The 26,569-nt window shown below is 38.7% G+C and overlaps 3 protein-coding genes, 2 long non-coding RNA genes and 1 pseudogene across 9 annotated transcripts in view; 4 read left to right on the top strand and 2 right to left on the bottom strand.

The window, feature by feature from the left end:
* Nucleotides 1-24,158, bottom strand: part of LOC144655431 (uncharacterized) — a 34,228-nt gene extending 10,070 nt beyond the window's left edge. The window contains exons 1-3 of one of the 2 annotated variants that reach the window (XR_013571100.1): nt 24,113-24,158; nt 23,984-24,041; nt 3,336-3,462 (exon numbers count right to left, since the gene is read on the bottom strand). This is a non-coding gene — a long non-coding RNA (uncharacterized LOC144655431). Of the gene's footprint in view, nt 1-3,335; nt 3,916-23,983; nt 24,042-24,112 lie in introns of those variants that run through there. The other variant, XR_013571099.1, reaches the window with a different exon arrangement.
* Nucleotides 1-26,569, top strand: part of LOC144655393 (uncharacterized) — a 200,824-nt gene that overhangs the window by 8,497 nt on the left and 165,758 nt on the right. The window contains exon 3 of one of the 3 annotated variants that reach the window (XR_013571084.1): nt 105-612. The exons of 1 other annotated variant lie outside the window; for it this stretch is intronic. Coding sequence is in view for 1 of the 2 variants with exons in the window: in XM_078515642.1 (XP_078371768.1) it covers nt 7,946-9,013 (1,068 nt within the window). In the remaining variant the exon portion in view is untranslated. Of the gene's footprint in view, nt 1-104; nt 613-7,885; nt 10,418-26,569 lie in introns of those variants that run through there. One more of the 3 variants, XM_078515642.1, reaches the window with a different exon arrangement.
* Nucleotides 1-26,569, top strand: part of LOC144655389 (uncharacterized) — a 170,230-nt pseudogene that overhangs the window by 54,439 nt on the left and 89,222 nt on the right. The gene's annotated exons all lie outside the window — the stretch shown is intronic.
* LOC144655385 (kelch-like protein 7) overlaps nt 1-26,569 on the top strand; it is an 83,434-nt gene that overhangs the window by 53,967 nt on the left and 2,898 nt on the right. The window lies entirely within an intron of this gene.
* LOC144655430 (uncharacterized) lies at nt 14,697-18,062 on the bottom strand. Its single transcript, XR_013571098.1, has 3 exons — nt 17,109-18,062; nt 16,227-16,347; nt 14,697-14,740 (listed from the first exon to the last, which is right to left on the bottom strand). It is a non-coding gene; the product is annotated as an uncharacterized LOC144655430 (long non-coding RNA).
* On the top strand, nt 18,071-21,501 carry LOC144655383 (kelch-like protein 11). The gene has a single exon (XM_078515628.1). The coding sequence runs from the start codon at nt 18,725-18,727 to the stop codon at nt 20,477-20,479; it is 1,755 nt and encodes a 584-aa protein (XP_078371754.1). The 5' UTR covers nt 18,071-18,724; the 3' UTR covers nt 20,480-21,501.

Genomic DNA, 26,569 nt, shown 5'->3' with positions numbered 1-26,569 from the left:
CTGAGAAGGAACTGTTGGCGGACTAAAACTTCATGGCGTCACCGAAGTGTAACGTTTCAACGAATTCAAAAAAGTAAACCCGAGTCTGGGTAGGAGGAAATCAGTTTAAAGTAGTTTTTAAAGTTTTTTTTTTTTTTTCAGCCAGTGCTATTGGTATTGGCTAAAGATATCTCATTTGTAAATCAGGCAAATTGGACAGGGACTGTGTAGGGTGTTTTGGCACAGAGGCCAAAACCCGAGGAGGCATCATAGAAGTCCCTGCGTGTATTTATATATACACATGTATAAAAGGTATTAAACAAATTAAGGAAATAAAAAGGGATAGTATTAACTACCCTTTATTATCGTAGTATTATTGTAACTATCCTGAAAGTAAGAGTTTTTACATAATTTCAGTATAAAGTTGGCGTAAGGATGTTTGCGCTTATTGTTTCTGTGTGTATCCTTACTGCGCACATACTTCATGCCGCAACGTCAGGCCACGTCTTCCATTGAGCAGGCGCGCTGAGGAAACTTTGTCTAAGCACAAAGAACTGGTAGCCGTTGCGTTAACCCCTCTTGTAGTTTACTCTTTTACATATATTGTAACATTGCTAAGTCTTATGTCGATGGTTTCCGTAAATAAAGTATAATTTTGACTATCTTAAAGAAAAGAAGGCCATAAACCATGTAATATTTTGTCAGCACAACACTAGCATAATTTTCAAAACACAATTCTACAGCGAGTGTTTTCTTCATTTCTGAATTATCGCAAAAACGCCTCAAACAGAATTTGATTTTCAACCAATTTAGCAAATCGGTTGAATAAACAATATTTACTGCAATCAGAATTGCGCCAAAAGAAGATAAGTAGCGGGCAGCTGTAGTTACAACTATCCCTAGTTATGTGGACTGGGAACTGCCAAACCACGAATTTGGTTGGCTGTAATAAATATTGGCTGGGGTCTAGATTTTCACGTCTAGAGGCAGGTTACGTTTCCTCCTAAAACAACGACCAGTTTGGGCTAAAAATTTCAAAACTGACAAATTTGACTTTGGTTTGCATGCAGTCAAAATAAAATCCAGTAAAATCTGCAAGGCCAGAAGCTAAAAGCAGTTAGAAACCCTCCTCCGCGAGTATGAACCGTTTGCATTAAGCGAATTAACATAAAAAACAACTAAGTAACCAAGCAGTATGTCGACTGTATGAGAGTATCCTGACCCCGATAATGAGTACACACCTCACCGCATTCAGTCTTTACTTTATCTGTAAGATTCCCATCTTACAGATCTTCTGCTCGGTTAACTTGTATTAAACTTACTTTACTCGGCAGTTGAAATTAATAATAACGTATTCTTAGTTAGTTATTTTCGCGGGACTTAATTTTCGCAATTTTCAAAAAAAACCGCGAAATCAAATAAAGACCCGCGAAAATTTTTTTCAAACATTTTCTATTGTATTTTTTTATGTTAATTATGCATATTTGATCAAATCGCGAAAATAAAGTCCCGCGAAATATGCACGTTCCATTTTCGCGACATTAAGTTCCCGCAAAAATTAGTAACAATAAGGTAATATAAAAAATGATGGTTATGAAAATGTTAATAATAATGATGATGATGTCTTTATTCATTTGATAAAAATACATATCAAAATTAAAGTAACACTTCGAAACAAGACTGCCCCAAAAATACTCGACAGGTTTTCTTTATTGGAGCAACTTTATTTCGTTCTAGCAACTTTTCTTTTTTCTGCCAGAAGTTTCTAGACCGAAGATTTCTGATGATATACAGTGTATAGCTAGGATGGAATTTGGCCATTGATACGAACATTATCTCTATTTACTTGCATTTGTGATTCTGTTTTATACTTTTTTGTTAGTTCGTTTGTTTTAATAGGTAATACCATGTATTCTTCTGGAAATACCGCAGTAAATTGTTGCTGTTGAGTGTTGTACAGTTGTGCCGAATTGTTTATTTTCACCTCGAGGTGAACTGGAAGCCTGTATCCAAAGGCTAGGGATATCCCATATCTTCGCCCAACAACAGAACTCCGAAGCTAGTACGGAAATCGAAAAAATAGACATCTGAACCGCCCGGAAAATCGTTGAAAGAGCAAATCGTTCACTCCCTTGGCTGCTCCGGCTTTCCCGCGCTCCGACGTTCCTACGACCGTTCCAACGAAACCGTGCCAACGTTACTATGGTTACCGGATGTGGAGAATGGGCTCCAGTGTAAACACAGTAATGGCGGCGTACATGTGATTTGTTGTCGAAGACATTGCCGCTGTTTTATAAAGGTAAGAGAGCAAAGCTACGCAAGGTTTGAAACGCAGAATTACATTTACGCGTCTCACTTTTTATGAACACAGGCCTAGGGCTTAGCTTGAAATAACCCCCACGGTCAGTTAGCAGTGAGTCAGGACAGTGTTACATGGTCGAACATGTTTTATAAAGGTAAGAGAGTCTGTTAGAACGCTTTCTTTATATCTACCTCAGTTTAAAAATAAATAGCATGAAGCAACTTGGGTGGAATATAAATGACAATAATTAGATTATGAGTTCAAGATTTCTATGAGGCGATTGTTGATCAGGCCGAGTGCTAAATCAACTATCAACTCATAGTAATCAACATAAAATAATAGGCCTTGTCTCAGTTTTCGACACAACCTTGACGGGTAAGCAACGCGGTTAGAAGTTACAGTATTTGTATGGGAATCCAACGGCAAATAACTTATTATAGGAAATTTACGCTTGTATTAATTAAGTTATTTGAAATTAACGCAACTTACATTAAAGGAATTGAAGGAAAAAATTACTTCCCAAGGAAATTAACGTGAAAGAGGGGGGTAACATGAACTTGTTGAGACAACAGGAACAAATTTACTTTTTTGCGGTTTTCAGTGATATGCGAACTCTAAAATTAAATCCTCAATCAACGGTTTATGCTTTTTGCCGTCAATCATCTTAGCAGACCTCTCAGGAAACAGATGTTCACTGCAACCCGGTCAAAAGTTCACGTCTTTCAGTTGTTATTTGTTTCTGTTTTTCATGGCTTGTTGCCTGTTGCCATAATTATGGTTGACGGCAGCAAAAAACGGAATCGTTAGTTGGATTTTGAATTTCAGAGTTCGCATTTCACTAAAAACTGCAATAACACGAAGGAATCTGACTCGAGCGTTCTTTGCAATATTAGTGATCCAGTAGATTTCTACCCTGATAATATAATTATGCCTTTTCCTAAGAGTCAAGATGTCTGGACTGTATAGAGAAATTGGGGCTGGAATAATGGAAATTAAGGTCATGGAAAATAACGCTCCACTTAAATTAACATTAACAAAAATTAATTTCCTATACCTTTGTCTATATTTTTCCCGCAAATTGACGTGGTTCGCCGCGGCAGAAAAAATTATTTCCAGCACTGGGTGGAATGGAACTTAAGTTAACATCATCAGTACGTGTGCACAGCTGAAAATAAAAAGAACTGACAGGACAGTGAATTAAACAATTTGTTGAGACAAAGTTTGGTTTTTAGAAAAAGTTTGGTTTGCCATGTTTTTTTACCAATCATATACATATTAACAGTGATTTAGTTATACACAAACAGGTAAACACAAACGATATTATTTCCCGACGTTTCGGCGACATCATGACGCCATTATCAAGGGTAAATTGAGAAAAATTAATTAAATGCGAGGTTCAAAGAGATAAACATTTGCATAATGGTGGTGGCTATACAAATACTTTAGCACGGATTGAATCCGTTTGCACGTTCAGACTCGGTGTTAATTGCTTGATGTAAAGCATCTCGTTGACAAGACAGTCAAATTTGTTCTTGCATTTCTTTAGTACTTTGAAACAACTAAGGAGGTCCTCAGGGACAGCACCCGCGTGATCGTTGTCATAGTGCTTGCGTACAGGAGATGACGTGCTTTTGTGGCCATCCACACGGGCATGCAAATGCCCGCGCGTGTAGCCACGCAAGCACTCTGACAACGATCACGCGGGTGCTGTCCCTGAGGACCTCCTTAGTTGTTTCAAAGTACTAAAGAAATGCAAGAACAAATTTGACTGTCTTGTCAACGAGATGCTTTACATCAAGCAATTAACACCGAGTCTGAACGTGCAAACGGATTCAATCCGTGCTTAAGTATTTGTATAGCCACCACCATTATGCAAATGTTTATCTCTTTGAACCTCGCATTTAATTAATTTTTCTCAATTTACCCTTGATAATGGCGTCATGATGTCGCCGAAAGGTCGGGAAATAATATCGTTTGAATCATATACATGGCTTTAAAAATAATAACTAACTTAGGGACCAAATGATTCATTTTTTATGCCAGGGGGTGGGCTGGCAAGAATAAGGGGTGGGTCATGATAAATCCAGGACACTCAGAGGGGGGGGGGGTCATCAGGGAATCTTGATTCATAGATGGGGGGCTATCTGTTTTTATGTGTATTTTTTTTTCTATAGTATTATAAATACATGTACTTTCATAGTTGCTTTCTGCGTTGCTTTCTGCTAATGGAATATGTCCAGAGTCAGAAGTGTAATAGTTCATGTATTACAGTTCATAGCTAATACAGAAAATAGTCAACGTATCACAAAAAGTTGTCTTGATATTACGTCCAGATCGAGTTTAGTGAGGTAATGGTTAAGCTGGTACCAGATTTTCCTTTGCATTGTTCTCTTCAGCATAGTTTTTGCAATTTGAGTACTCCGCACTACTGTAATGCACAACAACAATGTTTTCCTTCGCTATCTTTACCAGAATCACTAGATTTATTGTCTGATAACATTTCTGGGTCATGCCTAGGGAGGTATGTGTAAAATGCTTCTTTTTGTTTGTTAGAAATGTACAAATTGACCTGTCAGACTTTATCATCTCTCTTACCCTTTAACAGAAGACTAATTAAGTGAGTTAGATACCTTTTACAGCTCTCGGATTTTTAGTTTCTTGAATTCACAAGTGCAACAAGGAGTGTCACAGTTATCTTTCTTGAAATTTGTCTGTTGTCTCTACTGTCATTTTTTAATCTGTCCTTTTTGTGAAGATTCTTTGTCTTCTATAGTAAGATGTAGCGTATCATCTTTCACTAGTTCTTTTCCCACGATAAATTTTTAGAAAATCATAATATTTTTTGTTTTCATTTTTGAAAGTGGTAGGTTAATAACTATTTTAGTAAGAACTAATAAATACAAAAGATAGCGTTGTTGGCAGGCTCTTATAATTTGGCTTCTCTGACCTCCAAGCAACTCGCACGCAAAAATTGTAATTGTTGACAGGAAAAATGAGTTAAAAATCATTCTTTTATGATTATTTTATCTCAGTGATTTAGTATATACTTAAACAACTATTAACCTGAGTGTTGGTGGCCAGTGGTTAAAAAATCTTCCATCACTAGCCACCTCCACTTTGGTGAATAGTTGTTAAACAAAGGATAAAAGCTATATGTACAATGTATTTCTGTTTTCTTTTTTGCAGGTGGGGTGGGGGGGGGGAGGGGTGGCTATCTATTTTTCACATTATATGTAGTAGGGTCGTGGACTTTGTTCTTTTCCTTGGAAGGGGTCAACAACTTTTGTTTCGCTTGATGATGGATCCTGCCAGTACATCACCTGGTATAAATAATGAATGGTCCCTTATTTTTAAGCATTATCATTATTTCCTCTAATCAAAACTATAACAAAATTCTCGATCGTTGATTGGTTATCAGCAGCCCGATTTGTAATTGGACAGTGTTATAGGACAGTTGACGCGTCATGCCTGTGTAATTGGACAGTACGCGTCATTTTGCGCGCGCTGTTGTTGTGCATTTTGTTGAGTAAACTGTTATGTTTTTCAGTTTTTATAAAAACGTATAACCATTTGACTAAAGGTTAGTTTGTTTCTCAAATTTTGTCATAGTTTTGATTAATTGGTAACAGGACTTCGTGTCGTCCAATTCTGTCTGTAATCATACTTGTGATTAAACAAATCGGACTCCCGCTTCGCGGTCGTCCGATTTTGTTAATCACTCGTATGATTACAGACCGAATTGGACTCCACGCAGTCCTATAATCATTATTAATATTTTGTACATGTGAAGTAATAGTGATATCTCTAAAACATGATCGATTTTCAGTGCAAAATTGAAGGGTTCAATGCAAAATGGGCAATAGTGATTTTGCTTTAAAATGAACATTGCCAAAAAAAAAAAAACAAAAAAAAAATGAACATTGCCAAAACAACTAAAAAATTTTGCGTGCAGATTTGTTTGCATACGTGTACTGTACTGTATTTATTTTCGCTGGCTATTACAGTGAAACGAACTCAACCGGGGCCACCCAACGTTTTTTAGCCAATCACAAGACAAGTTTTAAACAAAAGAATTGGAGTTCCTTGGTCAGGGGACCAATCACAGTGAAGGGCAATTTTAACTCTTCGCTTGACTGAATACGATGCGAAGGCACGCTGAAGTGTTGTTTTTACGGCAAAAATATAATTTTGTTCATTTCGTTTACGGTTAAGGCGAAAGTCTGCCAGTAATTTGGAACACTGGACGGAATCAACGTAAATACGTTTACCGAATTACGGCCGCGAATATTTTTGAAGACTGAAAGGATTCAGCGTATCACCGAATTACGGCGAGCAATTTTGAAGACTTCGAAAGACTGAACGAAGTGATGAACGTAGCGAAATAAATTTACCGGCCGATTCACGGCCAGCTCAATATTTTCCGAAAGACGGCTTGGAATGTCGAAGACGAAAGCTTGGATAATTCTTGATCGAATATTACGGCCGGGAGTTTTGAAGACTGAACGGACGCAACGTAAATAAAAAATTTACCGAAGCATGATCGGCAATAAAACTTATAATATGCCACACATTTTCCAAAACACGGCCGGGAATGTCGAAGACGAAAGCTTATGTCAGTTTTCCTCGAATTTGCGGCCGACATTTTTGAACACTAAACGGGCTCAACGTAAATATAAATTTACCAAATTACAGCCGCTAACTAGTATGCGTGAACCTGTCACGTTTCTGCACGTGTTGTTGAGTTTTATCCGGCGATGAATATTTATGGTTTGAAATGTTCGCCGTTGTAATTTGTTCATTAGGTACAATGTTCTTTTTATCACTGTATCACTGTATATATATATCACTGAATGTAATACACTGAGTTTATCTCTTTGCTGACCGGTGTTGATTCGCTTCGGCAAATTCCATATATACTGGTTTGAGGAAAAGTCGTTTCGTCTTCACAGTTTCAGCCGGTGTCAATTCGGTAAATAAATTTTTGTCGAGTCCGTTTTGTCTTCATTCCAGGCGCAGGCCGTGCTATTTTCGTTGAGTCCGTTCAGTCTTCAAAATTCCCGGCCGTCATTCGGTAAACTTATTAACGTTGATTCCGTCCAGTGTTCTAAATTACCGGCAGACTTTCGCCTTAACCGTAAACGAAATGAACAAAATTATATTTTTTGCCGTAAAAACAACACTTTAGCGTGCCTTCGCATCGTATTCAGTCAAGCGAAGAGTTAAAATTGCCCTTCACTGTGATTGGTCCCCTGACCAAGGAACTCCAATTCTTTTGTTTAAAACTTGTCTTGTGATTGGCTAAAAAACGTTGGGTGGCCCCGGTTGAGTTCGTTTCACTGTAATTCGTTTCCATGAAATCATATATGCAAAAAAGTTGTTTTTTTTAGTCGGTGACTTAAGGAGTTCCTTTGTTATAGTACAGCAAAGAAACTACTAAAGACACCGATCTCCCAGGAAGGTCAGGACAAAACCATCACAAACAGATTTCTTTTAGTTCACATCACCTATCTCAATATAAGTGCCATTACAGCCAAACCTTTGCGTAATATTGACAATACTCTAAGGGCAAGCCTGATGCCATTATTTCCGTTGCCTTTTCTTTAGGAGTACGCAGAGTCATCTCTCTTAAACGAAGGATAGAAAGCGCACTAAACTAACAACAAGATGGCTCGTAAGGATGCACATGTAGAGTGGAACACGCCTGTAAGCGGTGGAGAAAATTTTACTCGGCATGAAACAACAGAGGAGATGTCACATGAACAAAAGCACAGTGGAATGAAGCCGTTTACATGCAAGCATTGTACCAAATGCTTTAGGCGTTCAGATGATTGCAAGATACATGAACGAACACATACAGGAGTCAAACCGTACAAGTGTAAACATTGCGATAAGTGCTTTAGCGAATCATCAAAGTGCAAGATACATGAACGAACACATACAGGAGAGAAGCCGTACACATGCAAGCACTGTAATAAGCGCTTTAGCCAATCATCAAGCTGCCAGAGACATGAACGAACACATACAGGGGTGAAGCCGTATACATGCAAGTATTGTAATAAGTGCTTTAGCGAATCATCAAAGTGCAAGATACATGAACGAACACATACAGGAGAAAAGCCTTATACATGCAGGCATTGTAATAAGTGCTTTAGCCGGTTATCACATTGCAAAAGCCATGAGCGAACGCATACCGGTGTGAAGCCATATGCATGCAAGCATTGCAAAAAGCGCTTTAGCTACTCATCAAATTGCATGGTCCATGAACGAATACATACAGGAGCAAAGCCATATACATGCAAACATTGCAAAAAGTGCTTTAGCAGCGCATCAAATTGCAAGTTACATGAACGCGCACATGCAGGAGAGAAGCCGTATACATGCAAGCATTGCGATAAGTGCTTTAGCCAATCATCAAGCTGCAAGACACATGAACGAACACATACAGGAGTAAAGCCGTATACATGCAAACACTGTGGTAAGTCATTTAACCAATCGTCGAACTGCAAGACCCATGAAAAGAGACACCCGCGCGAAACGTCTTTAAAACGGGAGCAGTATGGAAAGTGCCTTAAACAAGAAAGTCACCTTCAGGAATCAGAAGCAATTCACTGTGGCAAAAACTCAAGCCAAGTTGAAAGCCTTACTTGTTGGATTTGTCAGGAGGAATTTAGCAGTGAGGCGTGTATCGTCCAACATTACAGTGATCATATGAGAAACGTTATGGATACGTAAATGACATTCTTAGCCACGATCAAAAGTCATATTGGTGGTTGATGTTTTTTCTTTTGATCCGCTTTGTCTTTAATGTTGTCAGCGTTAGTTCTCACCCTTTCTCGCATTTTTATATGTAACATTCTGGGTTTTTTTTTCTTCAATGCCATAAATGCTGGCATGATAAACTGCTTTTTGATTTGCGGCTTTGCGTTATACATACCTTGGTATTTTTTTCTTGGTCATTATGTTATTTTCTGGGGCTTTTTTGTCTCGGTTTAAAGGGACTATGTCACGCAATTTTTTTAGGCAACTTTGGCACCATAGAATTTACTGAATCGAAACTGAGGTATCACAATATTACGGCTTAAAACTGCAAAATAACTCAAAAGAAAAACAGAAAAGCCAAAAGATGCGTTAGGGGAAACTTGAAACTAACGTCGGCCCGACTATTTTCAAGTTTATATCAATTTGTATGAGAGTGGCATTAACAGTGCTCGGAAATCATCCTTGTTTGTTATGTGGCCGTGATTGTGCCAATAAATGACTTTTTCTCTGCTAATTTGAAGTTTAAAGCTATAAATTTATTGACCTAGCCCCTTTAAGGCGGGTGTAAACGTACATTTCAGTGAAATTTAAGGGGTTTTAAGAAGGAATAAAAAATTTGGAACACTACCAGACAGTTCACCCCACGCAAGAACACCCTAGGTTATCAGGGAGACTGTTTGGTGTCCGTCTACTAATTTTTAGCTTAAAATTTTAATTTTTAAATCACACTGATACTTCAATATATCTTATTTTTCCAAATTTTGCTTATCTTTGGAGAAAAACTATCTTCTCCCAAACATCTCCCAAAAATTACAAAACCCCGCAAAACATAGGTTCGTGTAATGAGCGAAAGAGATATTTGCATTTAACCCAAGTTAATCGGTGGATAAACGGCCTTCAGGTGTACCCCCGCCTTTTTAGGCTGGTTCTCATATGATCGTCCCGATCCTCTCTGTCGCTTCAAAAAGTTTACTTGAGATCGGGGCAATCATATGAGAACATTACAGAGACGTCTGCGACGATCGGGGCGATCGCCGGTGTTCTATCCGGGCGATCGGTCGCAGACCGCGGCGATCGCGAACGATTATATGAGAACTACTGACACAGAGGGAGACAATCGAAGCGATCCAAACTGCCCCATGGTGCATCAGTATTACCCAGAACTACGTTTCCGTTTGGCCTCCCTTTTTGCTTTTTCGCCGTAAAACGGCAATAACGAGAAGATAGGAGGCCACGAGGTTTGCCTTTGCATCTAAGGCTGCCATAAGCGATATCGGAGTTTTGAAAAAACACATGTGCGTCGATCGGAATAAAATCGAATATTCATATGCGGTAACAAAGAAAAGATCATGAATTATTATCTTGTTGGATTAACCCTATTCTGCATTTTATGTCCCTTTTTGCCATTTTTTATTTATTGTTCTCAAAAAAAAAGGAAAAAAGTTGTTGTTGTGGTTGTTGTTTTTATACCAGACGATTGAGGCGATCATATAAGAACCCTCTCTGATCGCTTCGATCGCGTCAGAATTTGCAAACGACAGAAGCGACAGATATGATCGTGGCGATCATATGAGAACCAGCCTTTATTAGTATGACATCGCCATTGCGGCATGGAATTATATATTCCCATGGGGATTTTTTTCTTGGTCGGCCTATTTTTATCTTGGCGTAAGCATGACATCGCCATTTAGTAATTGTGCATAGAGTTCTAGGTTACAGTGGACCCTCGATTTAAACGAAGTCACCGGTATAGCGAACTATATTCTTCAGTCCAGCCAAAGTTACAGTAAAATGTATGGAACAGTACCTCGATATAAAGAACCTCGATAATATATAAATTTAGGCAAGCCTAAAAGCGGAGCTCCCCAGTTAATTATTTTGCACTTTATTGAACTCTGAATTCTGGCCATTGTAAAACTTTAAGGCTAAGAATTTTATATTCGTTTTATTTTTTTAATAAATAATACCGTATTTTCTCGATTAAACGCCGGGCCCCGAATAAACGCCGGGTCTCCAAGTTGTATTTGAAAATAAACCCCTTACACAATTATTAACGGTTTAATATGCTTTAAAAATAATGTCTAATTATATAGCTGTCAAAAAGAATGAATAAAAATCATTTCTTAGAAACATAGGGCTTAACAAAACTCCTAAATTCAAATAAACGCCGGCCCTATCGGGCCAAGTTTGAAATAAACGCCGGGGGCGTTTAATCGAGAAAATACGGTAATTAATATTTTTCCTTATTTCTTTTTTACCGTGTCCGGGGTGGGGGGTGGGTACTCCCTAAAATTTACTATGGGGGTGTGCCGTTGCGTTGCTGAGACTCTGGACCTGTTCCAGAGACAAAAGGTTCAATTTGCGACCCTGTTCCAGACAAACACTGCAAAGTAGGTACCCTGTTCCAGCAATATCCACAATGGAAATATATGAAGATAGATATAAAAACACTACCGTACATCACAAAGCTCTCACTTGACTTCGTCTGTGGCTTGGAGATAAAGCGATGAAAGGAGCGGAGTTTCATAGCTATATACTTGATAGTGTTTAATCAGGATTCTGGGAAAACAATCAACCCTGTTCCAGAGTCAAAAGGGTGATTTGTATACCCTGTTTCAGAGTCAGAGAGACAAAAAGCATACCATGTTGAGCGGCACATACCCGTATAGCTCTTATATGGGAGTACCATCCCCCCTCCGGGTACCGTGTACAGCAACACCAAATAAGAGAACAAACAAAATCAATCAAAATGTTATAATTCCACCGAAAGCATTATCATAAAGAAGTCTGGATGGGAAATTATGTTGCAAAACGGGCAATTATGTTACCTTCATGTAAAAAAAAGGAGGGAGGAGTAGGGCTGCATGTCGGGGTAGATAGGCATATCACATGGCAAATTAGGCATTTTTTTTGTTGCTTTACCAGCTTTAAAAGAAAGAAAAAATCACTTTACATTTAGAGTATAAAGGAAATAACAAACATCTACATAAGGTTGATTTTAATTTTTTTCATTCACTCATTTATTCATTTTCATTTTCACTATTTGCTTATATTTTAATTTTGAATGGAAATGGCAGAGGTTATAGCTAATGGTTTACAGCATGTTGCCCAAACCAAGCTAACTCCAAGCAAACCGGAGTGAAAGCTAACCACAAGCAAACTAGAGTGAAAGCTAACCGCAAGCAAACCAGATGAATAAAGCTAACTGCGAGCAAACAGGGGTGAACCTAACTCCGGAAACAAAGAAGTGACATTCTGTCATTCCACCGAACAGGGTCACCCCATCCCCAACCCCCCCCCCCCAAAAAAAAAAAAAAAAAAAAAGAAAAGAAGAAGATAGCACCTTGTTCACTTTTACATGTCTTTTGACTCCCCTTCCTCTTAAGGGGTTTCACTTCACTTACAGAAAAAAAGCAAAAATTGTGGGAAGCTAGAATATTGTTTGTGAGTCTCAAACTCAGTTTTGTTATTTGATTACCCAGAAAAAAAATTGAATCATGTCTGCTTGTGTATAAAACTATGCAAGAAAAAATATAACATCAATACTTTGACTACTCTTTTAAAAATTTGTTTGTATTATTGTCCACATCTTTATGGAGTCATGTTGCCCATTTGTCATGGAGTTCACAAAGTAAGCAAGTGAGTCACAATTTGGTTGCTACATGGTACCTTATGGATACTGCAAATTTTATCTGGCTTTAGAATATTTCACTTATTTTAAAAATATAGCTGTTCTTATAAATTGTACACAGCATACAATACATAAGAATGAAATTGGTAATGTATATTGCTTGCAATAACGGTTTTAAACTCACCTATACTTTAGAATTACAGTACCACCAGTTTCAGCATAACTAATCCAAATTCAAATAATTACATTGCTTTGTAACTCCACTACCTCCCCCAAAGTCAACCAAAGATCTTATCATATAATTAGACAACTACATGTAAGTCCTGTGTAGTTGAGGGCTCAAAACATTTGGACACTTGCAGGTCATGTTAACTTGCCAAACAGATTTTAGCTTGGTCACATGTGGTTTCTTACCAGTCAAAACATTGAAAATAGCAATTTTAAACTACCACGATTTCTGCTGTTACTGTTTTCGCTGCATATTTTTGAAAAGATCACTTCATAATGCCCTTGTTACATCTAACAAGATGTGAAAGTGACAGGTCAATCAAGAAGTCGTTTTCTGAAGTACATGTACACTGTAAATAGGTTAACATTTCTAACTTGATTTGATAAAAGGTGTCTCCCGAAATTTGACATGACACCGTAGATCTGAAGCCCTATTTCTGTAACGAACGCTGAATGAGGGCTAATTTTAGCTCAAGTTTAACGTAAGGTACTCTAGTTTATGTGTTTTTTAACCAAAAAGACTGCATATACGGCATTTTGTTTAAATCAAGAATTCTATCAATTTAATTAAGAGTGTTTACAACTTGAAATGTGAGTCAAAATTAATACCAAGATAGACATAAGAAAACACTCGGCGGAGAGCTGAACTGTAGCTTTCTTACAGCATGCACGTCTCAAATAAACTGAACTAAAGCATTCTACATCGACATTCGATTCAACTTTAAGCAAATCAGGCGAAATATCTGAGGAAGCGGGCATGTGTTATCTCAATTGTCAACTCCATTGTCGCGGCCGGAAATGCACACGATCGCATCGCCTCCCACTAGCGAATCACAGAGAACTATGAACTATGAGTGTTAGCTAGGCGGAGAACGCCTAAAATTGAGGGAAAAAGAAAACTATGTACTCACATCAGCGCTTGAAGCGATTCCTTGGCTATCCACTTCGACATGTTTCTTTTAGAAATAACCGACAATGTCCCGGATGTATTTGAATCTCGTCGAGCGCGTAACGCCCCCTCCACAAACTTCAACAGTAAAAAACTAAGTCTTTAGCCACGGTAAAGTTCAAGCCAAATATCGTTATGACCGCCTTCAAATCAGCCCGTATAGTCTAGTTCCGAGTCCTAATTGATGTGGCTAAAGACCTTTGCTGTCTAAAGCAAGCTCAACATTATCTGTACCTGGCAAAACGAGCCGACCGGTTATCTGTGTTTAACCGCCTAAAGCTCGGTTTGAGGTACGATAACAGCCGACGCACAACTTGCAAATCGTAAGACTTTCACCTTCACGGGACTTAATGATGTCCTCCGGCAAACTTCCTTTAGACAGCAGAATGGAAAGCTATAGATCACAACTGTTCTACTAGTTAGCGCGCGCAACTAGAATTCAAATGAAAGAGAGGGGTTGGAGTTAGAGACTGGGCTAGACTAACCACAAGTAATTCTAGGGGGAGGGAGACGGGGGGGGGGGAGACAGGGAGGGAGAAAAAAAAGTAAGATTTCATTCACTACATTAGACAGGGCGACATTTCATTGGAAGAAAGCCGAATAATTCTCCGTATCCTCAAAAAAAACAAAATATGAAACCCCATACATTCCTTAACAGCCCGATAGCCACCTTTTATCAAATCAAGGTAGACATTTAAAATCTAAATTTTGCTTATTTGCAGCTTTTCTTGATTTTAATTTACATGTAATTTACTAGTCTCTTAATAAAAATAGCATCATGACGACACCCAAACATCGAGCTGGATTTAATCTTTCCTGTTTTCTATTTATGTCCTTGTCCTTGTCTGTTTTTGTGTCTGTGACACTGCAAACTCTGCAACTCATGTTAACCCTGAAAAAAGTCAAATGCCACATTGATTAATTGTCATCAATATCAATAATTTATAAAACAAAACACTTAACTTGAGCTTGTTTAACTGAAGCCAAACCACTGGATGCAAAAGGATCCATTAGATATTTAACAGAGATGGATCAGCACAGACTATTTTTTTTACTGATAACTGCAAAGTCAGCTAAATATTTTAATAAACTCAAAGCATCACTGCAAACCCTAACACCCCCTCTTACCGGTAATTAAAAGGTTTGGCCTTTAATCAACCCCCCTCCCCCTCCCGCTAGCCCTTTTGGAACTTCCATTGACCTTACATGGGATGGATCTGAATATTTGGGTTTTCCTTGGTATAACAACCTGTGAAAAATGTCTGTTTTGAAGCTATTGTTTTCCTGCTCCATGTTGTTTTGAGGCTCTTTGATGCCTTGTTTCACTGGTTCATACACTGAGGATGAGCTGGCCATGGATTTCTGCCATAACCACACATTGGAATTTGTGAGGAGTTTGTGAGGGGAGGTGACATTCAAACCATTTAACCTTCCACAGTGAGGATAGGGTATAGATATTTTCTGGTACAAGATCTAGGCATTTCATGAAAACATACTTTTAGTGAAATATTAATTATTTAAATTGTCTACTAATACATTGTAGTTGTTTTGAATGTCATTGAAGAGAGACAAACTAACTCCCGAGTTAGGATTTCGAGTTAGGATTTCAAGTTGGATTTTTGAGTTGGATTTTCGAGTTGGATTTTTGAGTTAGGATTACAAGTTGGATTTTCGAGTTGGATTTTCGAGTTGGATTTTTGAGTTAGGATTACTAGTTGGATTTTCGAGTTGGATTTCGAGTAAGGATTTCGAGTTGGATTTTCGAGTTGGATTTTCGAGTTAGGATTTCGAGTTGGATTTTCGAGTTAGGATTTCGAGTTGGATTTTTTTTTACAAAGCAAAACCCATTACAATTATTGAAAGCTAACCATAAACAGGCTAACTGGAGTGCATAGTAGGCTAACCAAAGTGAATAGTAGGCTAACAGGAGTGTGTAGTAGGCTAACCGGAGTGCATAGTAAGCTAACTGGCGTGTATAGTAGGCTAACCGGAGTGCTTAGTACGGTAAGCAACTTGAAAATCCAACTCGAAATCCTAACTCGAAATCTAACTCGAAATCCAACTCCAAAATCCAACTCGAAAATCCAACTCGAAATCCTAACTTGAAATCCAACTCGAAATCTTAACTCGAAATCCAACTAGAAATCCAACTGGAAAATCGAACTTGTAAATCCAACTCAAAATCCTAACTCGAAATCCAATTTGAAATCCTAACTCGGTGAATAGGCAACCTCCATTGAGGAGTTGAATAATGAATGCAAATATTTCACAAAGTAAGAAGATCAGCAGCAACCAAATGCAGATTAAAGCAGCTGGGTAAAAAAAGAACGAAACTGAATAAAAACATATTTCAATTATAACTAATATAAACTAGATACCTGATTTACTTTGCTGTTGTCCACTTTGCACAGAGCATTCTATACCAAGTTCAACAAAACTTGACTGTAGCCAGTAGGTATTGTTCATTCATTGCGGCTTAATGGCAGAATATAACACTACCTAAAAGAAGGATTGACATAATAATCTATTAAAAACCACCACACTAGCTCTAATTAATGGCCCTGTTTATAAAAAGAATTTATAAAAATTCTGTCTTATTTAATGGATCTCATCAAATATAATAATATTAGCCTCTTTCGTTTATACACTCAGTGTAGTGACCCTTCCTTCCTACAATGGGATATTTAGCTTTTCTACTTGGAGATTTCTTGTTAACTTACTTGTATAGAAAAAACATTGCCATTGCAAAGATACACATTCAACACTGACATGGTGATAGTCAATGTAAGTTTGCATACACAGCTGCATACAGTGTCTAAAATGGCATGAATTACAAGTAGAGCGAACAATTGTGTTTTATAAAATTACTCAAAATAATTAACTAAGATAGTTTAATGTGGAAATAAACTGAGTTTTTTTTTTGTTTCTGCTAAGGTGTGGTAAAAACGTGTCAACGCAAGAAATTCGCAACGTAACGATCTCTTAGCGTATTCGTCCACGACCCTAAAATAGTTCGTTCAAACGAATTCCAACAGCGAGTAAATAAGAATAAATAGATGAATTAAAAAAACTAAAACACTAAGTTTAGCTGGGAGTTTAAATAAAAACATTAAGTCATTAGCAGCTCATGAATTAATCGGAGGCGAAGCGGCCGCAGTTTTTCGTATTATCCAACCGCGTAGTACATGTGTAAGCATATAATTACAGATTTTCACAAAAAACATGGACTTAGTGTATTCAGTAAAGTCAAAGTTTGTTACCTCATATTTGAAGTCGGAGAATGCTTGTCAATTCACAGCAATTCAGCAGGGCAAAGCTTTCAACCAGCTCATGAATTAATCGGAGGCGAAGCGGCCGCAGTTTTTCGTATTATTATCCAACCGCGTAGTACATGATATGTGTAAGCTATAAATTATAACTTACTCCAGCACCACCGACCTTTGAATTATCTGCGAAGGTCTATTTCAGCCTTTTCCATCCGTGTAGCTATTGACACTTCTTTTTTCCTTCACTTCAGTTAATTGCGTTTAGCTCAATTACTAGAGCTGGTCAGCCGCCGAAACGGTAGAAACTCGCTCGCTCTCCACCTGTGCCATTTTTTCGGATCTCCCCGTAAGCCCTTATCGTTTGCCATAACTTCCATGATGTGTAAAGCCTTTAGACGGGGTAGACCGAGAAATATTTACGTAGACATTTCTTTTTCCTGCTCGGTTTCTCCTTGTGCTTCGTTCAGCTTTCAAACTGACCGGGTTGTTCACTTTGTCCTTCATGTAAATCTAAATGGACTGACCATGGAAAAGTACTTGCGCCCGCGGACCAATAGCAATGCTATAACTTGGTCAGCGGTCAACTTAAAAAAAAACACGCGTCCTTGACTAGTTCTAAACCTGAGCCCGCGATATGGTTATGTGATACTGGTCAGCGGATACGTTGTTTTGACAGCTGTCAATTGACCATAAAATGGATGTCCAATATCAAAGATCTTAGTCGATTACCTCACTCATTTCTGGTTAACGAAGGAGGCAGAAGATTGTCTCCCCTCCCCCCTCTGCTTGGGTTGCCTTGGGACTCCCCTCCCCCTCCCCGAGAGTCTGTACGCGCGCGCGGTCGGGCGTACGCACCAAATTTTTTCGGCCTCCTGGGTTTACAAAAATTCTCTCGTACCCGCATTACCCATGGTGCTCCGCTCCGCGCGCTGGCGCGCGCTGAGGAGCTCCGCTATAACGAAATCCTTGTTATAACGAACACAATCCGGAGCCTTAATGGCACAGGGGCCCAGACAAACTGTTTGTGTATGTGTGCACATTTACATTTTTATAGAGAATGTATGGAATTTACCGAGTGGTTTGTAGGATTGCGTATAATGGTGCAAAATATATCAAATTTGTGCTGAATAAATGTTAAGTTTCCTACGTTTTGTGTAGTGTCGTTCTTTTGGCTCGAAATGGCGAATTTGAGCCAAAAGAAGGGTAAAAGTCTATGAGTTTTTCAAGAAACTACATCCGGACCCTTAAACAATCCGTTTAAAACTTATTTCATTATCAGTGTCGTTACTCAGATTTTAACTATACTGTGACTCTCTCCGTCACGCAATACGTTTAAGGACAATTAAGAGTTTGAAAAAATAAAAATAATGTTGGACATCCAATCAAGTGTCTTTTTAGTTTGTTTTAACCATTCCACAGTCCTTTGTATGTTATTCACCGTTCCATTCTCTGGTTGAACCGCTCTTGTCTGCGGGCTCTGTAATGAACAGCGGTATAGCGTCCAAGGCTTCCAGCGACGCTTCCAGCAGAAATTTCGATATCAGCAAAACTTCAGCTGTGTTTGACTCGCATACTTCGCTTTCAATCACCATAATTTGACGAGCCTACTCATGGAATCTATTCTTTCACCATCCGCGGAGACTGCTAAGCAAAAGTTTTGTGTGGAAATGATGAAAGGCCTCGATACTCAACGACAGAACGAACAGTTCTGCGATGTGATTCTAGAAGTTGGCTCCGGTGACGATCAAGCTCGTTTGAAAGCTCACAGAATCGTGTTATGTGCTGGAAGTCCGTTCTTTGACAATGCTCTTAACAGCGACATGAAAGAAAAGAAAGAAGGATTGATCCGATTGGAAGAGACAAGCAAAGCTGTGATGGAAGAAGTGTTGGAGTATCTGTACACAGGACATGTTGACATCAAAGAACACAATGCTTACGAGTTGTTAGCACAATCAGATTATTTTCTCATTCCAAGTCTTAAACTGTCATCGAGCAAATTCATTTTACAAACGCTGTCTCTTTCCAACTGTATCGGGGTTTATTATTTGGCCGTGAAGTATCGTTGCGAAGATCTCCAGAAAGGTGCAAAAGATTTCATTCTTGCCAACTTTCTTCCTGTCAGCGAAACAGAAGACTTTCTGAACTTAAGCAGCCAACAAGTCGAGGAGTGGATTTCAAGAGATGAAATCATCATAAATGGAGAGGAGGAAGTCTTTGAAGTGATTGTAAAGTGGGTCGAGAAAAACGGCTCCAGAAAACATCAATGTTTTTATGAGTTGTTTCAGCATGTTCGCTTGGTTTACGTGCCACTCAATTACCTGACCAAAGTGATTCTACCGCATCGCTTTGTAAAATCCAGAAAGAGATGTTCAGATTTAGTCCTTGATGCAATTGATAGTATTTCTGAGGGAACAGAAGAGAGATTTTTCAGCCAGTCTGCGAGAAACTGCCTGAAAACACACGAAGATGTTATTGCTGCATGTGGTAAAAAGAGAACATTGTGTTACCATCCTTCTGAAAACAAGTGGTATGAGTTGGCTGGCCTGTTGCCCCCTCATAACCCATACAGTTACGCCACAACTACTTGTCATGGTAAACTGTATGTCGTTGGTGGAAATGTGAACAGCAGCACCTATTCACGCTATGAGCCGTCACTTAACTTATGGACCTCTGGAAAGGCCCCTGAAAGTGATGTTTCAGGAGGATGCGCAGCTGCTGTAACACTACAAGGCTTCTTGTATGTTATTGGTGGAAAAGACAAGGATGAGAAGCGATTGAGCACGGTACAGAAATTCAATCCAGACACGCACATCTGGCAGGACGTCTCTTCCCTTGGTGGCCCTAGATCAAGTGTATGTGCAGTGGCTGATGGAAATTATTTGTATGCTATTGGAGGGGTCAATGCAACTGGTAAATTCCTGAATACTGTTGAAAGGTTTGATCCCAGAAATAACACTTGGGATGAAATTTGTTCAACTCTTGCAAGACGAAGACACGCTGGTGGTGCAGCCGTCAGTCAAAGAGTGTTTGTATTTGGAGGCCTTGCCGAACAATCAACAGCAGATCCCTGTGAAATGTATGATCCAACTACCAACAAGTGGACTGGCATTCCAGGTGGAGTTTCACTTAGAGGCTATGCAAGTGCTGTAAGTTTTAAAGGGAAAATTTATGTCTTTGGTGGTATTCGAAGTGAAGAACTAGAGCGTGGAGAAGAAATGTCGTTGCAAGTCTATGATGTAAACAACAATACACACACATGTGTATGGGAAAAACATATTCGGACATTTTTTTCTAGATTTTTCAAAATGTCACGTCTTAGAATATTGCGAGATGTCCTAGCTACTTGCAAGGAGGTCAAACCATAATCATGCGCTTGTGCCTGTTGAGTTTAAAGCCCTTAAAGTTTTAAACTTTTTAAAATATATATCTATTTTTTAATTTTTTTTCAATTTTTTAAATGGATAAACAGTTGAGCTCTTATCTAGTCAGATCCTGCTACCAGTATTTCAAAATCAGTTACTGTATTTCAAAGGATTTTGTATTTATTTATTTGTTTTATTTATTGGTAAGGAATGTTATTGTGCGTCCTTCGTAATCGAAGATGACCAAAATCTAGTTTGTTGATAAATTGCTACGGTGTGTCCGGAGTTGGCTGATGAGACCAATCCGGGCAAGGAAGCCTCTCCCATATGTACAGAAAGGAATACTATGTAAGCAAATACAGTAATATTGGAGTCTCCTATTGACCCCTAGAGGAATGTTCCTCTGACCATTTTTTAGGCTGATTAAGACTGAGGTAGACTGATCTTGTAGAGGCAAATATTTTGATATTATGAGTCAAGAATTAACTGATATAATTTTTTTCATTGCTGAAGAGTTTCTGTTCGAACATTCAAAGGGCATCAATCTCAGCAGTTCTGTTGTTACTACATGTACACTTTCATTATCCCTGGAACTCTGATTAATCAGTGTTTTTCACTGCTACCAATCATCTTATCTGACCGCTCATTGTGTGAACAGTGACTGCAGTCACATCTAGACTGCTCACTATAGTTAAGACGGCTTTAACTATAGTTAGTTATTTCGGTAATGTGACCGCTTCTCTGTTCAATCTAACTATAGTTAAAAAATTTACGTCTCGCTGATCCAAAACAATAACTATAATAACTAACTAGTTATACCCAAGCAGGGTTTATGGGTTAGTCTTAAGTTAACAAACAAAAAACCAATCAGAATGCAACAATTCTTTCTAGGGGGGTCTGCCCTTCCTGAGGGGAGGAGGGTGGGCAGCCAGTGGTTCTTTGCAAAAAGGGATCAAAACTATTTCTGCCGACCACAATATCAATATGGCATTGTCACATGACAAGAATGGTAAAAGGTAGACAAGAAATATGACTTGGTATTCTAAGCTCACTGATGGTTTCAATCTGATTTTCCTTCTATACTATTTTGTGTTTAAGTCTATTTGTCATGTTCTGGAAATTTGTTGATCAGCAATATCAAAGTGGAATGGTGTGTTGATGACTCCATGTCATTTTCGGTCTGATTTTCATTCTTTCTTAAAAGAATGAAAACCAGATGGAAAATGACATGGAGTCGTTTAAAAGTGTTTTACAAAACCTTATGTTTAATTCTGTATTTATTTGATTAAGCGCCCAACCTCGAATAAGTGCACACCTTGAATAAGCGCCCACCTCGAATAAGCGCCCACCCTATAGGTAGGAAAAATTAATAAGCGTCCAGCCTCGAATAAGCGCCCACCCCTCCCCACTCCTCCAAAAAAATCTGAAGCGTACAAGAAGATTATTGACCTTAGTGAAAATTCGGTTGAATGTTGTTAACTAAGTACTACTTAAAGACTTTTTCGAAGACCGAGTTTTCTTAGTATTTTACAGAAACATCCAATGAACAGTTAAAATTCTGCTTTAGTTCATCTACAAAATAAACTTACTGCTTGCTAAAAAGGTGAAAATTTAATAAGCGCCCACCTCGAATAAGCGCCAACTTTTAAGGTCCAAAAATTTAATAAGGGCCCAGGGCGCTTAATTGAATAAACACGGTATTAAAAATTCTTTAATCACATAAAAAACGGATCCAGCCATTTTATTTTATATAATTGATGAATTCTTTTTGAAGTTAAGATATAACTTAACGTGGCAGTTTTAACTACATGTACAGCCAATTTCCTCCTTAAGAAATTATTTGCTAAGAGTAACTTCAAATTTTACCCAAAGTTTTTTTTAGATTTTAGACAGATTTTAATGTACTTGCATTAACTGTTAACATTCTAAAGTAATTATTTGCTGAAGAATAACTTCTTAATTCTATGGATCTCTAAGTTGTAAGCAGATCTTACTCTTACAGTACTACCAGCATTAACTGTTAACTGGAGTTGTTGGTAATGTTGTTATACATGTTGCTGTTATTGTGATATTATTATGTAACATTTTAACTTTATACATGTAAACATGATTCCAAAAGAAAACTTTAAGGTGGTTGTCATTGTTGAGTTTTGACTTGCACAAAAGAAGATTAAAAATTATTTTGTAAACCAAAGATCTGTGATTCAGTAAAGCAATTACCAAACACAGGCACCCATCAAGTCTCTCTTGTTAACTCTTTCTGCCTCAGAAATAGTATTTTGAGATCTCCTCAGTAACGATTTTAAGAGAGCAACTAGACTGTTAGAATTTTATAATTTTAGTAAAAGTGGCTAGAGGAAGGAACTATATAAATCGTGAACATATTGCGTGTCACTTGGATGAATCAAAGAAAAACAATGTGTGGTTCCAGAAAATATCCATATCCCCCCACGGAAGGGATTTTCCCTATGACCCCCCACCCCTCTGGAAATTCCAATTTAGCTCCATACATTGCTTTAAAGTTTTGGGTCTTTGTGAACCCCCCCCCCCCCTACTCTCCGGAATTTCCAATCCCTTCTGTGGGGGGAGTATGGATATTTTCTGGAACCACACAATGTTAAAAGCTATCAAAGTGCCCAAAAAGTTATTTAAAGACCAAACGCTTCAGGCTTACTCCTAGAGGTAGAAACTCCCCATTTCCTCATAAAATTGTTCTTAATCATGGCTGTGCTTGTCTACAAAGCTCCCTTTAAGCGTGTCTCAATATCTTGGAATCAGCCTCATTTAGGTCACCTTGGAAACCACTGGAATGTATACTGGTTTGTTGGATGGTGTGTGATTGGAAAACAGAAGGTGCTGGAAAACAGGCAATCTAGTACCATGGAAGCTCTATTAACCCCCCCCCCCCCCCCCCTCACCTCTTTCTTCCTCTCTCCACCCTAACTGAAACTTGGTTTGAAATAAGTCATTCTTTACTAACACCCCGTCCCCCCCTCTCTGTCTCTCTCTCAAAAGGTGCTGAAAAAATAAGCCCCAGGGAATCGTTAACTTTCATCAATAACTAATCAGGTTATTTAACTAACACCAGAGGCATAAAAAGAAACGGTAAAGGCAATTAAAGCATTAGAAGAAATTGTGTTTGGGTGGAATGCTACAACTTTGCAGGTCACCCCCTAAATTCTTCTCAGATAGCCCGAATAATTCCGGATACCTATGTAATACGCTAATGAATGAAAAAGAAGTGCGAGATTTAAGGCTTTTGTACCACCACCTAACCTCTTACCTTTACGCTATCGTCTTTCATGCATGCGCCTTTTGTAATGGCACGTTCAGTATTTTCTTAGCAGGCGATAGTTTTTTTAAGCTTTTTTTCCTTGTAGGCAATGCGTGAGGGTAAAACTGACTTTCATCGCTGATTTATCTAGCTGTAATCAGTTGAATCACCATCCTGTATGAGCAGGATTTTGCTTGATTTTGCTATTTACCCGCGTGATCCTCAAAACTTACTGCTTTTTGTTGTTCGTTTTCCTCAGCGTTGTTCTTTTGATTTATGATGACAAACTTCCTGGCAAAATAAAAACGAAAGCAATTTATGACAACCAAATGCCAGGTGACTGTTAAAAAATATAAACTTACTTTCGCAAACGTCGCTCGGTAACAAATTAGAATCCAGCTGATGGGTAAACAACATCGCGGAGAAAAATCATGTTTTTTGTCGTCACAAAGACAGTTTCATTAGTGACGTCATAAAGTCGCGCGCGCATGAATTAGAACACGCGTTATTTCTTCATAGGTGTAGCCTGCGAACAGGCTCCCGAGTGGGGTTACGCGAGCGAAGCGAGCGGCGAACGCGAGCTAAGCGAGCGGAAGAGCGGGGCCTGACCCGTATTCCCCCTCAGGCCCCGCTCTTCCGCTCGCTTAGCTCGCGTTCGCCGCTCGCTTCGCTCGCGTTACCCCACTCGGGAGCCTGTTCGCAGGCTACATAGGTGTTGCGGCATGTTGCACAAAGTTGAACGCGTGACGTCTGGTAATTAACTATAGCAAAGTAGATATTTTCTGAAAGCTTAGGTATTGTAGATTACGGAGATATATTTATTTTAAGTAAAAATATTAATGTTATCCAAAAAGAGCGTGTTATTTCCAAAAGTACCGAGGCTCACAAATCGGGTTCGTTTCCGGACAAATTTGAGTGGGAAAAAGCGATTAGCATCGCTGTGTGTTCTTCACACATTTCTCTAAGAAACTATGTCGAGGAATATTGATTACTTGTCTGGTTTGTTTTTGACACTCAGTTAAACTTTCAGAGTGTAAGGAACAACTATTCCCTGCGTTTAAACAGCCATAACTTTTGAAAGAGGAAAAAAGTTAAAATTCGCCGACAAAGTTTTGTTGCTCAATTATCGGGCAACATTCTTGCCAAATTTCAGCGAAAATTGTTGAAACCCCATTGAAAACGAATTTAAAATGTGCGCCTCTCTCTTCGAAACTGTGTTTACGAGATACGAAAGAAAATGTATTTTGGAGCGTACTTCCGCTTTAATGAGATTAATTACACAAGACGTGTGAAAATGATCACGCGTTGAGCTTGTTCAAAGCGGTGTCAAATGTTGCTTCTGGTCGGAAACAGTCTGTTGCATAATTTTATTTTTACCGCTCGCTTTATAACAATTTTGGTCTCACTGCAACAGTTTTAGAAATGTTAAATCTAAAACAGCAAAAACGTGGAGTCGCAAGCATCCTATAGGTCCTAAAGTAAGCCGAGGAACTGGTCGTGATGTCGGGTCGAGGCGTTACCGCGAAAAATAATTCGCTGTCGCTATCTACTAGTGCATCTGCCAAATCTTTTGTCTTTTTCCGTTGTTGCAGCATTCTTTGAACATGAGAAAGGAATGGGAAAATTTTCTTCTTTCACCTCTGAAAAACTATGCATTTTGCCAGCGCAAAACACCCAAAGCATCTCGTCGAAAACCAAGAAATGTGATAATCACGCAACGTTAGATCGCCGCGCTTCTTTAGACAACCTGTTGACAGCTATCAATATCAAATAATTAATAGCAAGAAAAGTTTTTCGTTCATAACTTTGTGTAGAGTCAATCTTTTTCCATGCTCTTTTTTTGAATGAAAGGTCTTAATGAGATCTACCTGAAAATACCAAAATATATTTTTCTTTAAAATGGTCAATTTTGGGGTACACTGATACCTTAAAAATGAACAATCACACCTCTCACCGCATTTCACACTATTGAAACGTAATTTCTTGTCACTCGAAAATGATGTCATGACGACATCGAAACGTTGTGTTAATTTTCTGTCGCTCATTTTTATTAATCCTGTAAATCTATAGACTAAACCGAACGTATTAACTACTTCGAGAAAGTTAGAAAACGTCGTCAATTCAACCATAAAATTTATTGATGCATGCATTTAAATGCTTGGCGATAACCCCGGGGGGGGACTCCCATATGAAACGGACGGGGATGCTCGTCGGAAATTTTGAAAAGAACCCCTAAAAGAGACCAATCTGGGTGTGGCTCAAGCCTTTCTTGACCCCTAAAAGATACCAAAAAACTAAGAATGGAGTTTATATTTGTATATTTCTTCGTGTGTAACCCTAAACGAGACCATTATGGCTAAAAATATTGGCGTTTTGGGCGTTTTTTCCCGGAACACCCTAAGCGAGACCAAAAGTCCGAAATTTACACCCCTAAGCGAAACGACGAGCATCCCCGTCACTTTCATATGCGAGTCCCCCCCCCCCCCCCCCCGGGGCGATAACATTGCTTTGCAAACCTAAAAAGGGTAGAATCAAAAGAATTTCCTTTTTGGGGACCGTGGCGGTTTGTTCCTTTTTGTCTGTATTGACCTTAGGGTCATTTTCCAAAGCAATCATCGCATCAAGTCCTTTTTTCCATACAAAGACAGGCTCAACCGTTCTTAGATATCAAAGGTTGTTTATAAGGCTAGTTGTTGGGACTGCCGAGATTTTCGGCTACATCGAAAAAAAAAACATAGACTACATGACAGAAAAACTGAACATTTCAAAGCGATCACAAGTAGGAGTCACGCATCTGCTATTGCAGAACACGTCGCGTC

Source organism: Oculina patagonica, chromosome 5 (genome assembly GCF_052425735.1).
Source record: "Oculina patagonica isolate OP01 chromosome 5, crgOcupat, whole genome shotgun sequence".
NCBI lineage: Eukaryota > Metazoa > Cnidaria > Anthozoa > Scleractinia > Oculinidae > Oculina > Oculina patagonica.
The sequence above is the reverse complement of the archived record's forward strand: the minus strand, read 5'-3'. Positions and strand labels throughout refer to the sequence as shown.

What these genes read in the sequence shown, in the direction of transcription:
- LOC144655383 (XM_078515628.1), top strand. Translation starts at nt 18,725, where the DNA reads ATGGAATCTATTCTTTCACCATCCGCGGAGACTGCTAAGCAAAAGTTT.